The sequence below is a fragment of the Felis catus genome, chromosome D4 (assembly GCF_018350175.1).
Source record: "Felis catus isolate Fca126 chromosome D4, F.catus_Fca126_mat1.0, whole genome shotgun sequence".
Classification (NCBI taxonomy): Eukaryota; Metazoa; Chordata; class Mammalia; order Carnivora; family Felidae; genus Felis; species Felis catus.
Genome location: NC_058380.1, coordinates 81,905,037 through 81,918,187, shown reverse-complemented (window position 1 = coordinate 81,918,187; position 13,151 = coordinate 81,905,037). Strand labels below are relative to the sequence as shown.

The 13,151-nt window shown below is 46.2% G+C and overlaps 1 protein-coding gene across 1 annotated transcript; it reads right to left on the bottom strand.

The window, feature by feature from the left end:
- Positions 1-10,717: 10,717 nt before the first annotated feature.
- LOC101100165 (olfactory receptor 1K1) lies at positions 10,718-11,668 on the bottom strand. Its single transcript, XM_003995850.3, has one exon. It carries the CDS (start codon positions 11,666-11,668, stop codon positions 10,718-10,720), a length of 951 nt encoding a protein of 316 aa, XP_003995899.2.
- Between the last annotated feature and the right edge of the window lie 1,483 nt (positions 11,669-13,151).

The following is a 13,151-nucleotide window of genomic DNA, read 5'->3' as shown; positions in this document are numbered from 1 at the left end:
CTTCAGTGCCTCTTTAAAGAGTGCAGGCCAGTCGTCTTACAGAATGTCCCACACTCTGATTTCTCTAATTATTTCCTCTTTTTGGGTAATAATGTGACCAGAAGTGATGTTACATGGTCTTACTGAATCAAGTCAGGGAATCCGTGATGTCAGCTCAGTGACCCTAGGTTTAGTCACTTGGTCAAGGTGGTGAATGCCAGATCTCCATATTGTAAGGTTATTTGCCTTCTTGTGAGTAATAAGGGTATGATACTTTGAGACTGTGCGAGTGTCTTTTTCCCAACAACCATCTACCTGAGGGCTTTAGCATCTGTTGATGATCCTTGCCTGAGCCAAGTTATTACACTGGGTTTTGTCAAAAGGTGATTTTCTAATTCTGTCTTTTCTTTTGCATTTATTACCTGATCTTGCACAAAACAGAACTCTACCTCCCTATCTGCCCCCCCCCCCCCCAGGAATGCTATGAACTTACAGATTTTTAAAAATTCAGTGTCTATTATCATAATTCTTTCCGGGGCTTTGGTTGCCTTTGCAAGCCAATTCCTGTCTCCTTTTGAGATAAGCCATTAGTTTTTGAGTACTTACCTTCTTTCTGGTCTAAGCTGTTCCAGAATCACATGGAACTTCTCTGCTAAGGACTTAGAATTAGCCACTTTCCAAGAAGCTCTGGTTCCTTTATGGAGAATGACATTTAGAACTAAAATCCAGGTGCTATGTGCTCATTGCTAGTGGGATGTCACTGCTTCTAGGTCCTTTTCAGTGGACAGAGGAAAAATAGGGGTTTCTAAAATGTATGAGTTCATATGGATACTTAAGTGGAAATACAATTCCCAGCATCCATGTATTTATTAATTTTTATCATCACATAATACATACTAAATAGCTTCATAATTATGCCTATGCCACTAACAAAAACAACCCTAAATGAAAATTTCAAGATTTCTTTGCCGTCCCTTTTCTTCTTCTTCCTCTTCCTCCTCCTTCCTCTCCTTCTTCTGTTTCTTCCTCTTCTCCTCCTCCTCCTCTGCCTCCTCTTCCTCCCCCTCCTCCTTCCTCTCCTTCCTGTCCTCCTCCTCCTCTTTCTTCTCCTCCTCCTCCTTCTCCTCTTCCTCCTCCTCCTTTTTTTTTTCCTTCACTCTTAGAGCACGTCCTTCTAAGGATGTAGAGTATTGAGTTAAAAAAGTCATCTGAATTATTTTTTTTCTGTGTTGTTATGTTGTCAACTTGGTGTAGAAATAGATTTATTTGTGTGAATAACTTGATTTGAAATTCAAAGACACCACAAGTTGCATATTACATAGTACTAAAAATAAATTAATTGTTAAATAGCTTTATGGGGATCTCAAAATAGATGGAAAACGGAAAAAAAAGTAGATTCATTTGTTTCTGCACGATTCCATTTTTGGATTTGCTTTTTTCATCCTTTTTGATTGAACTGTTTTGAACACATAAAACATTAACCTAGTTTGAAAGTCAACACTATATAAAAAGATCCTCAAAGAAGTCTCGCTCCCATCTTCCTTACTTCCACCTCAAGAATTGATGTTTGCTCGTGTGAATGACCTTGGGTGGATTTCTGAGTCCCTCTGAGCTTTGGTCCCCAAAGGAGGATAGTTATAGTAACTATCTCAGAAGGCTGCTGCCAGGGTTCATCCAACGGGTTGAAGTTCTTCATATAGTGTGCACAGAGTAAACATCCCATAAATGTCATCTGTTTATCTACTGTCCATCCTCCACAAGGCCCCGATTCCACTTATCAAAGAAAAGCCTTACTGAAGACATTGGAGCCCCCTTGGAAGCATGGGAAATCATTATTTATCCTTCAAAACTCAGCTTAAATCTCCCATCCTCTCTGGATCCTTGATAAGTCTTTACTGTCTCTTCAGGAAGAAACAGTAACACCACTGCACGAGCTCCCATGAGTTATGGCAACATTGGTTAGGAAAAGTTTTGAGGGCTCAGAGCCTGACTCCAGCAAAAACTGCCGGTACCTTTGTTTCCTCATGTATATACTGGGGTAACAGGAGTTTGCATGACAGGCCCACGAATTAATACCAGCAAAGTACTTAGCACTTGGCTCAACACATAGAAACGTCTCAGTACATTATCTACTGTTGTTTTCATGCTATCATTTTGTATTCAGTTTAAGAAAAACAATTTGAGGTTTGCCCTAAATGTGACACATGGAAGTCCTGGTGGCTTGAATGATCTTGTCTCCGTTTCCTGTCGGGTAACCCCATATTCAGCATGTGTATTTGCCCCAGTTGAGTTGTATTTGTTTACATAAAATACTATGATGTATTTGGGGACAGGGACTGTATCCTATTATTTCTGGTTTCTGATCTGAATTGATGGAAGTGCATGTTTGCTGCTTAAATGGGGAAATTCCCCAAGGCTGAAGTAGGTTGGAATTCACATTAGGGCAGAAGGCTATCTGTTACATTACTTTTCCAGAAATGTTACATATCTTTTTTTTTTTTTTAATTAATTCATTTTGAGAGAAGAGAGAGAGAGAGAGAGCAGGGGAGGGGCAGAGAGAGACGGAGAGAGATCCTAAGCAGGCTCCATGCTCAGTGCAGAGCCTGACAGGGGGCTCAATCCCACGAACCTGAGCTCATGAAATCAAGAGTCAGACACTCAACCGACTGAACCACCCATGCGGCCCAAGAAATGTTACATAACTTTGATCAGAGGTTTACTACCTATGCTCCCTGAGAACCAGATTACGAGTTCAAGTTAAAAACCCTCAGCCCTGGGGCACCTGGGTGGCCTATTGGTTAAGCATTCAACTTTGGCTCAGGTCATGATGTCACGGTTTGTGAGTTCGGGCGGCATAGGGCTCTCTGCTGTCAGCTTGGAGCCTGCTTCAGATCCTCTGTCCCCTCTCTCTGTCCCTCCCCAGCTCATGCGCTCTCTCTGTCTAAAATAAATAAGCACTAAAAAATAATAAATAAAATACATAATCAAACAAAAACACCAAAACCTCATCCCGGCCAAAGCCAAGAGGAAATACTGGTTATAACCTGATATGACCACACGGTGGCAGCAGAGGAGAGGGAAGGAATAGTTCTGCGGCTGTCGGTAAGCCCAGCCACAGACTTGGGGCTTAGGGGCTGAGGGTATGTCTAGTACCCCGTACTAGTCACTTTAGAGACTTTTGTTTTTTTTTTTTTAGGAGGGAGAACTAGAAAGTATTACATTCACACAGTTTATTAATGAGGAACAGAACAAACAAAACATTATTTGGTGAATACAACATACATGCACTTAACTTTCATATTATGGTCAGTTAAAGCTGAGGGAAACGTTGGCTCAGGAAGAGAAGAGGAAGGCAGGGGGCACCCACTAGTCCCCAGTGAAGAGTCCTGAGCTCCCTAGTTCAGAGCACAGGCTTTGTGTTCAAATCCCAGTCCTGTCATTTATCCCCAGTGATTTCTTGTCCCCTAACTGTAGTAGTGAGAGTGACCAACATATATTGAGACGTATTAGGTGCTGGGTCATTATTCTAAGCACATTACTTTTTTTTTTTAATTTTTTTTAACGTTTATTTATTTTTGAGACAGAGAGAGACAGAGCATGAATGGGGGAGGGTCAGAGAGAGGGAGACACAGAATCTGAAACGGCTCTGGGCTCTGAGCTGTCAGCACAGAGCCCAACGTGGGGCTCGAACTCATGGACCGCGAGATCATGACCTGAGCCGAAGTTGGCCGCTTAACCGACTGAGCCACCCAGGCGCCCCTAAGCACGTTACTTTTTTTTTTTTTTAATTTAAATTAAATTAAAAAATTTTAAGGTAAACTCTACCCCTAATGCAAGACTCGAGCTCACGACCCCAAGACCAAGAAGGGTCGTATTCTCCACTGACTGAGCCAGCCAGCTGCCCCTATTCTCAGCACTTAATGTGTATTTTCTTAGATAATTCTCATAACAACCTCAGAGAGAGATTATTATTCTCATTTATAGGTAAGCAATTTGCCCAGGGTCAACCAGCTAGTGAATAATCATGTCGGGACTTAAACCCAGGAACTCAGAGCTCAGAAGTCAGGATCTTAGTATGCTTGGCAGCCTTACCTATGCACAGACCATAATGATGCCCACCGAGAAAGGCTGCTGGGAAGATATGAGGGGTGCCTGCCCTGTGTTGGTGTTATGGACTGAACTAAGACACCAGTTCCCAGGGGCCCCTGGTTAGCTCAGTCGGTTCAGCATCCGGCTTCGACTCAGGTAATGATCTCATGGTTCATGAGTTCAAGCCCTGCATCAGGCTGTCTTGCTCTCAGCACATAGTCTGCTTTGGATTTTCTGTCCCCCCCTCTCTGCCCCTTACCCCACACATGCTCTCGCTCTCTCTCTCAAAAATAAATGTTAAAAAAAAGACACTGATTCCTAGTAAATTGTATAAATTCAAGAGAGGAAGGAGAAATAGGATACCTCAAACTTACCTCGAAGGAGAGTTGGTCAGAATCACAGAATCCTCTGCCCTCCAGGTAGGCCTGCTGTCCGTCTTTTCCAGAGTTGTGTATTTCTACAGCCTCCCTGTTACCTCTGAACACTTCCCACGAAGTACAGCCTTTCTAAAGGCAAGGATGCTGTCTCCCTTTTGGCAGAGTCTCAAGTCTTACAAGATTTAGGGCAAGGATTCTGCAATGGTGCCTTGGAGACCACCTGCATCAAAATCACCTAAGGTGCTTATTCAAAAGGAAGTTCCAGCCATCCCCCCCACCCCCGCCCCGCCCCTGCTGATCCTGGAAGTCTGGGGCTGGAGGGTAGAATACGCATTTTACTGAACATGCCAGGTGATTCTGATGTGTGGCAAATAGATTGGGAATAAGAATGGGGTGAGGGGAGGTGCCCCTGGCTCAGGTCATGATCTCAGGATTCCTGAGATTGAGCCTGTGACAGTTTGTGAGATGGAGCCAGGCCTCGGGCTCTGTGCTGATGGCAAGGAGCCTGCCTGGGATTGTCTGTCTCTCCTCTTTCTCCCCATCTCCTGTTCACGCATGCAGGTATGCGCTCTCTCTCTCTCTCAAGAAATAAATCAACCTTTAAAAAAAAGAATGCGGTGAAGGGAGGGCTTTTACTGTTCCTCATTTCAGCCCAGAGCCAGATCTCTGCTCAAATACTGATTCTAGGGGCGCCTGGGTGGCTCAGTCGGTTAAGCGTCCGACTTTGGCTCAGGTCATGATCTCACAGCTTGTGGGTTTGAGCCCCGCATCAGGCTCTGGGCCTGGAGCCTGCTTTGGATTCTGTGTCTCCCTCTCTCTCTGCCCCTCTCCCACTCATGCTCTGTCTCTGCCTATCAAAAAAATTAAAGAAACGTAATAATAAAAAAATTTTTTTAAATACTGATTCTACCATTTGTGGCTTGAAGCCTTGAGCAAGTTACCTCCCTGAGCTACAATTTCCTCATCTGTAAAATGGGAATAATAATGCGTGCCACACAGGACTTTTATGAGGACTAGATGGTATGATGAATGCAAAGCCACCAGCACCAAATCTGGCCTATGTTTAATTTACTTCCTGCCTTGTCATTGTGGCTTCTGAAGTCTGTGGTTACTAGATTTCACGATGTGGGTGGTAATGGTCTTAGTCATGGTTTCATCAAATGTCAGTTGTTCTGTGCTCCTTGGAGAGAGGAAGAGGTCTCTGTGTGTGTGTATTGAGTCAGGGGGTGGGGACGGGGTATCTGGCTACTTGCCAGAAACAGGGTTATTTGATTAGTTTCGCTCATCTTATTTTTCCAGCCTTTTCCCTTCCCACAAGAGAGGAGCTGACAATGTTCCAGTGTGGTTTGAGCGTGAGTGTGGGAATGATTATAAAGTCTCCAAAGAAAGCAATCAAGAGACTCTCTGCAAAGAGAAAGTGGGTTTGGTTATGAGATCTGAAAGGGAGAGCCATGACTCCTACTTCTAGGCACTTTTAGTTAAGTGGAAGGGCATAACTCATATCCTCAAAGAATCCTCAGTGGATTCATACTCAGAACAAGAGTATCGGTCCCCAAAAGCAAGCAGAGAAAGCAAGTATGCCTTGGTAGGTCAATCCTCAGGACATTGAAGGGACTGGGACATGCTGTGTTGAGAAAAAGGCAAATATCAGAAATAGTTCTGGGAGCTTCATCAGTTTGCTATGGAACACATCACCCAAAAACTCAGTGCCTTTTTTTTTTTTTTTTAATTTTTTTTTTCAACGTTTATTTGTTTTTGGGACAGAGAGAGACAGAGCATGAACGGGGGAGGGGCAGAGAGAGAGGGAGACACAGAATCGGAAACAGGCTCCAGGCTCTGAGCCATCAGCCCAGAGCCCGACGCGGGGCTCGAACTCCCGGACCGCGAGATCGTGACCTGGCTGAAGTCGGACGCTTAACCGACTGTGCCACCCAGGCGCCCCAAAAAACTCAGTGCCTTAAAACGGGAGTCATTTATTTTCACTCCCGCGTCTTTGGTACAGCTGGGTCCTGGCTGATTGGGCGGGGCTTCTCTTGCCATCTGCAGGTCAGGTGGGGGCTCTGCTCTAGTCTGGGTTTGCCAGGGTCACCTTGACTGGAGCAGCTCTGCTCCATGTGTCTCTCATCCTTCTCTTGCCACCAGTGGGCCACCGGGCATGTCCTTCTCAGGGCAATGAAAGAAACACAAGAGAACAAGCCCAATATCATATCTTCTTTTCGTGCCTGTATCATGCGTCCTAATATTCCATCGACAAAGCCAGGTGCGTGGTTGAACCCAGAGTCATGGAGGGCAAAGTTATGTGGTCGAGGGTGTGGATTCAGCGATGAGTGAACTGGGGTCATTGATGTAATTGGCCAGATTCCTCCATGAATGTCCTCAAGCTCTTCTTTCACTCCTGATCTCAAGTCATTGCTTTCTCTTTGATGCTGCTATAGCACTTGGTACCTCTGTTTGGCTTGGATCCCAATCCACGCTGCCATTGTGTATGTGAGTGTGAGAACTGCGTGCACAGCCCTGGTGCCCAGTAAGTGACAGTAAGAGAGAGAGAAGAGAGCAGACAAGGGAAGGAAGTAGGATCAAGCGACCGAAAAAACAGGACCGGCACATAAGGGTGAAGCGAGTGGAGGGAACAAAAGGAAAGAGATGCGAACAAGCTGAGCTAGGCTCTTGCCCGTTCACCTTCTTGGAATATTGATCGATTCCAAGTATTTTAAAGCAGTCGTATCTGCATTGAGACAATGTCTTTGTATTTTTATTTTTAGGTGTAATGGTTGCATTTTCCTGGTGGCAACACTGCTTGAAAGGATCCATAGGCTGATAGAAATCACATAGGCTGTTAGAAATCTCCTTTGTACCCCTGGAAGGAGTAATCAGTTTATGATTTAGGATTCGAGCCTCCTTCACTACTGAGATCTCTCCAGATGCTACACCTTTGAGACCAAGCCCACCTTACTTTGTAATGCGTGAAGGTTATATTAGAAAGGAGGGAGTAGAGGCAGACTCAAATTCTTTTCTTGAAATGCAATTAATTATTTTTTCAGGTTGAGGTGGGTCATAGTGCTGCGTGTTATTTTGAATAAACTGAAAAGTTGCAAATATCGCTGCTGGGAGGGTGGGCCAGATTGATTTTGAAAGGGCCGGAAATCATTTCAGGGTAACCTGAGAAATATGGTGGGTAAGAAGCAGGCTTCTGTGTGCCACATAAAGGCTTTCTGAAGACAGACTGCAAACCCCCTTGACCTACAGCAGCAGCCTCACCTGGATAAGCAGAGGCTCTTTGGAGGAAACAGCCTAGAAACAAACAAAATAAGCATTTGCATATGCTTATTTTGCTTAGGGTGTTCAAAATTGGTCTCTTTATGTTTCATGTGAAAAAGATCCAAGAGAAACTTCTTCAGTGGCTTCAAGAACTCCTTTGCAGGAGCACCTGGGTGGCTCAGTCAGTTAAGCGTCCAACTTCTGCTCAGGTCATGATTTCATGGTTTGTGAGTTCGAGCCCTTCATGGGACTCTCTGCTGTCAGCCCAGAGTCTGCTTCAGATCCTCTGTCCTCCTCTGTCTCTGCCCCTTCCCTGCTTGCACTCTTTCTGTCTCTCTCAAAAATAAACTTAAAAAAAAAGTATATATATATATGTATAAAATTATATATATTATATATATATATATTAGTATAATATAGTATATATACTATATATATAATTATACTATGTAATTATATATATATGATATACTATATATATTATATATATGAACACCTTTGCAGTCTTTCTGGAGATGGGGGAAGGATTTATCTTCCTGTCTCCAGGTCAGTGTCAGCTGCTAGGTCTACCTGAAGTAAAACACGAGGCTGTATCTAGGTGGGGGTGGGCTGAGAATGGGGCCCACGGACCCAAATGCCTGGTGACTGAAGCTATTTGCATGACCACTATTTCCGTCTCTTGCCTGTCTTACTGGGGGTCTGAAAGTAGAACACTCTTCCAGGGTGCAGCCAGCTCTTTGGAATGACATCTGAGCAGGATGACGAGGACACGGCTGGTGGCCCAGAAGAGGGAAGCACTGGCAGTCTCCCAACCCCCACTGCGTCCCCTTATGCAGAAACATCACCTGGGAGAGGACCAGGAGACAGACAAAGCAGCAGCATATCACACGCATAGTCTCTGTGCCAGGTTCTAGAGACGCAGAGAGAACTCAGGCAGGGTCCCTCCTGGTCAGCTCATAGAATGTGTCCAAGTCCCTCATGACACCTAGCCAGGTCCCTAAGGTAGGGCTGATGGTGCCTGTGTGGAATGGTTGATGAGCATCGTGACCAGTATGTTTGTGAAGCTTTAGACGAGGCACAGGGAAGAAGTGTGTTGTGAAACAAGGGACAGTCTATCTGTAGAGTAGCCAGGATCTGGCCTCACAGCAGGAGCAGGCAGCCTGGGGACTGGGTGGGATAGGAAAGGATGGCTTCAGTATCATTGCAGGTTTTGGTGGGCTGAACAAGTGTGTGTGGACTTGGGCAGGTCCCTTAACCACTCTGGACCTCATGTCCCCAGTTTATCAAACGAAGGGGTTGATTAGATCAGCGTCCCCTCAGGGAGGTGGAGGAGGGGCATCAAGGAGGCTGAGAAGGTGCCTTTGACTCTCACCTCACTTATACCCTGTGGCTCCACCCCCCCCCCTTTTTTTTTTAATGTTTATTTATTTTTGAGAGAGACAGAGAGAGTGCAAGCAGGGAAGGGGCAGAGAGGAGGACAGAGGATCTGAAGTGGCTCTGTGCTGATAGCAGGGAGTCTGATGTGGGGCTCGAACTCACAAACCACAAAATTACGACCTGAGTGAAAGTCGGACACTTAACCAACCCACTGAGCCACCCAGGCGCCCCTTCCTTCTATTTTCTATATGATGTTTCTGTGTAAGGTTTTATTAGAAAAAAAGAGGGTTGTTTTTGTTTTTTTTGGTTTTCATTTCGTTTTGTTTTGTTTTGCTTAAACTGATGGTCTAAAGATCGTTGAATTCCCATTTAGATCTAAACAGCAGAGCATAGGAGTTCTAGGACTGGGTGGTGGCAGGTTTGTTAGTGGGAGCTGGAAAGGGCCTGGAAAGGCCAGGACTGCTATAGCCCTCCACCTCCCTGGAAGGGCAGGGGCCGGAAGGAAGGGAGTGGGGGAATGGGTGTGGATTTCTTGCAGAGACATAGGCATAAAAGAGAGACCTATTTGATAAAAGACTGGACATACCAGGAAGCCTTTCTGACCCCAGATGTGTCCTCACCTGAGCCAGTGTGCCTGCCCTGGTCTGGGGTTTCTTCTTGTAAGTTCTTCCAAATCTGGGGTCTGGATTCCATGGGGCCCAGTGGAAATACACCTGAGCGACTCATAGCAAAAGGACTTGTTCTGATTCTGCTACCGACTAGCCCACCATCTTTGAGCCTCAATTTCATAAAGTGGCAATTAGAATAGCCATGCTTTGTGTGGGTAAAAATAAATCAAGGGCTAGCACCTGATAAAAACTACCTCTTCCATCTGCCCCTGATGCCTGTGTCCCATCCTTTCTTTCCTGCCTTGCTTCATTTAATTAATTTATTTATAGTGCATGCCCACTGCATGCTCCTTCTACAGGATTCCCGATGTAGCCCAACAGGTGGCATCATAGTAAACAAGTATGAGAACACAGAATTTAAAGTATGGGCAGCTTCTAAATGCTTATTAGCATAAACGTACAAACATTTATTCATCTCAGGTGTGCAGAGTGCCTCCTATGTGCCGGACTGTGTTCGCTGGGAGAGGTCAACCCTTGACACATGGCCTGTGAACTTCTATCCATGTCCCAGGCAGTCGAGAAGTCATTTATTTGAGAACACCTGGTGATGGGATGGAAAAATAAAGTGCCAATCCCCCAGAGCAAGACCTGAGGGTATGCACCTTCCCGTATAGCTTTAGGTCCTCGGAAAATGATAGTGGACTCCCTAAGTGGCTGGGAGTGAATGTTGGAAGAGGGAATGATGTGGCAGAAAGGGTCCAAGCTCTGCCACCTAAAAATTATGTAAGCTTGGGAAAGTCAGCTCTTCTCTTTGAATCCAGTTTCCTCCTCTATGAAACGGGATCATAACAACCATTTCCCTGGTTTTTGTGGGAATAACGGAAGATCAGGCAAAGCTCTGCCTCACGGTGTGGGTGCCTGGAAAGTGATAGCTGTTATTGTGATTTTGGAAAAAAGCATAGAACAGATGATCACATTCATGAGTTGCCACCGTGGGTGATGTAGCCTGTGCTCGGTGAGGTCCAGGCCTTAGGAGTCGCCAGCTGAGATCCTCCGTCCGGTGAAGAGGGCTCGGAGTGCCCCCTGCATGTCACGGTTCCGGAGGCTATAGATCACAGGGTTTAGCGTGGGGGTGACTACGGTGTACATGACAGTGGCCACACGGCCCCGCTCTGCCTCATACCGAGATGTGGGCTGGAAGTACACTGCAATGACTGTCCCATAGAAGAGGCTCACCACTGCCAGGTGGGAGCCACAGGTGGACACAGCCCGGAGCCTCCCAGAGGCTGACGGCAGCCGGAGCACCGCAGCTGCGATGGCCCCGTAGGAGGTAAGGATGAGCAGGAAGGGAGTGACCACCACCGCGGCACCCTCAGTGAAGATGAGCAGCTGGATGTGGCGGGTGTCAGAGCACGAGAGCCTTAAGAGAGGCTGGTGGTCACAGAAGAAGTGGGGCACATGGTGGGAGGCACAGAAGGACAGGCGGGCCATAAGCAGGATATGCAGGAGGGAGTGGACGTGGGACACCAGCCATGCGGTCCCCACCAGGGCTTTGCACACGGCCCGGGACATCCTTGTGGCATAGTGGAGGGGGTGGCGGATGGCCACATAGCGGTCATAGGCCATGGCGGCCAGGAGACAGCTATCGGTTACACCCAGGGCAAAGAAGAAGTACATCTGGGTCAGACAGCCAGCCACGGAGATGGAGCGGTCGTGGGCCAACAAGTTGGCCAACATCTTGGGTACAGTGACGGAGGTAAAGCAGAGGTCAGCAAAGGACAGATGGGCCAGCAGGAAGTACATGGGTGCACGAAGGGCTGGACTGGCCCGTACGGCAGCCACGATGAGTCCATTACCCAGGATGCCTGCTACGTACAGGACCAAGAATAACCCAAAGAGAGGCCGCCGCTGTTCAGGACTTGTTGTCAGTCCCAGCAGGATGAATGGGGCTCCCTCTGAAGACTCATTGGTAGCATCCATGGCCGGGCTGGTTCTTCACCTAAGACCCCAGGGGTTCCTTTTTACTGACGGGTCATCTCCCCAGCGTCAAAGGAAAAGGGTGAAGGGTGGCTAAATTGCTCAAGGCTTCCTGTCAATGGGGAAAATTGTGGGTATGGAGTCAGACAGCCCTGGTGTTACACACAGGTGTGACAGTGGGCAAGTCGTGTTACCGCCCTGAACCTTCCTCCTTTCTGGCCCTAGGTTTCCCATCTGTAAGATAAGGGAGCTGAACCAGGTGATCTTCCAGGCTGCTTCCAACTTTGATGCTTTGTGATTGTAAGCAAAAAACAGAACAAAAGATATTGCCCAGGATGGAGCCTGGAGAAGGAAGAAAATACAGAAGAAAAGATAGAGAGGCAATCAATACAGCAGGTAAGAGATCTGACCCCCAGGCACTTATTTCAGGAAAGTAGGAATGGGGGGAAATAGAACAAAACAAGATGGAAGGGAGGTACACATGAAAGAAATAAAAATCCCAAATCTGAAGGGCACATGTTTTATATGGAAACATAACTCCAAATACCCAAACACAAGTTGTGACATTTTAGAACCCTGAGGATAAAGAGCAGAGCCCAATACCTCCGAGCGCGTGGAGCCCAAGGCTCTAATGATATTCAGATAACAGTCTGCCATCAAGTGTTTCATCGACAGGAGATAGTAGAACACAGTTGAGCAATATCTTCAGATTCTGAAGGAAAAAAAAATATTTTGAACCTAGAATTCCATACTTAACCGAAATAATAATCAAGCGTGAGAGAAGAATAAAGATATTTTCAGACTTAGGAAAAAAAAAAAACCAACCAAAGAATCTGGATGACTCCCCAGATACCTAGCGAACTATCCCCATGAAATCAAACACTTTTTGGGAAGCAAGCAAATGCACAACTCTCTGTGAGAAACTTGTACGGACAGATAAATGTACCTGCCAGATGCAGGGACTTGACTCCTAAGGACACTGGCCACTTGTTTTAACGTCTTCCATTCTTTCCCGCCTGTCTGATTCTCACAGCAGAAATCTTGGACAATTCTCCAAGAGGGGGTCTTAAAAGGAGAGGGGTTTTAGGACACTGGTTTGCTGGAGGCTTTGCAGAGGCCAACCCTGCAGGGGAATGATCTCTTAATGATTTTTTCCTGTGTCCTTCTCTATCGCAAATAAATAAAATATTACACCAAGGCCCTCCCTACCTTAGTGTCTTCCTGTTCTTCCTCCTTTGGGTAAGAAGAATCCTCTGACCTTGGCTCCCTGTTGAGTGTGTTTTCAAACTCCCAATCACGTCCCACCTTCCAGGAGAGTGAGAGGATCAGGGTGGATGGAGAGTCGGATTGGCAATGGGAGATGGGGCGGGGGGGGGGGCAGTTCTTTGTAAAATGACTTCTAAAAACTGGACCTGTTCTGGCCCCTGTCTTCATGGGTCCCAGTGAACATGAAAATGCACTGAGCTGTTTGCAGGAATATTCATAT

What these genes read in the sequence shown, in the direction of transcription:
- LOC101100165 (XM_003995850.3), bottom strand. Translation starts at nt 11,668, where the DNA reads ATGGATGCTACCAATGAGTCTTCAGAGGGAGCCCCATTCATCCTGCTG.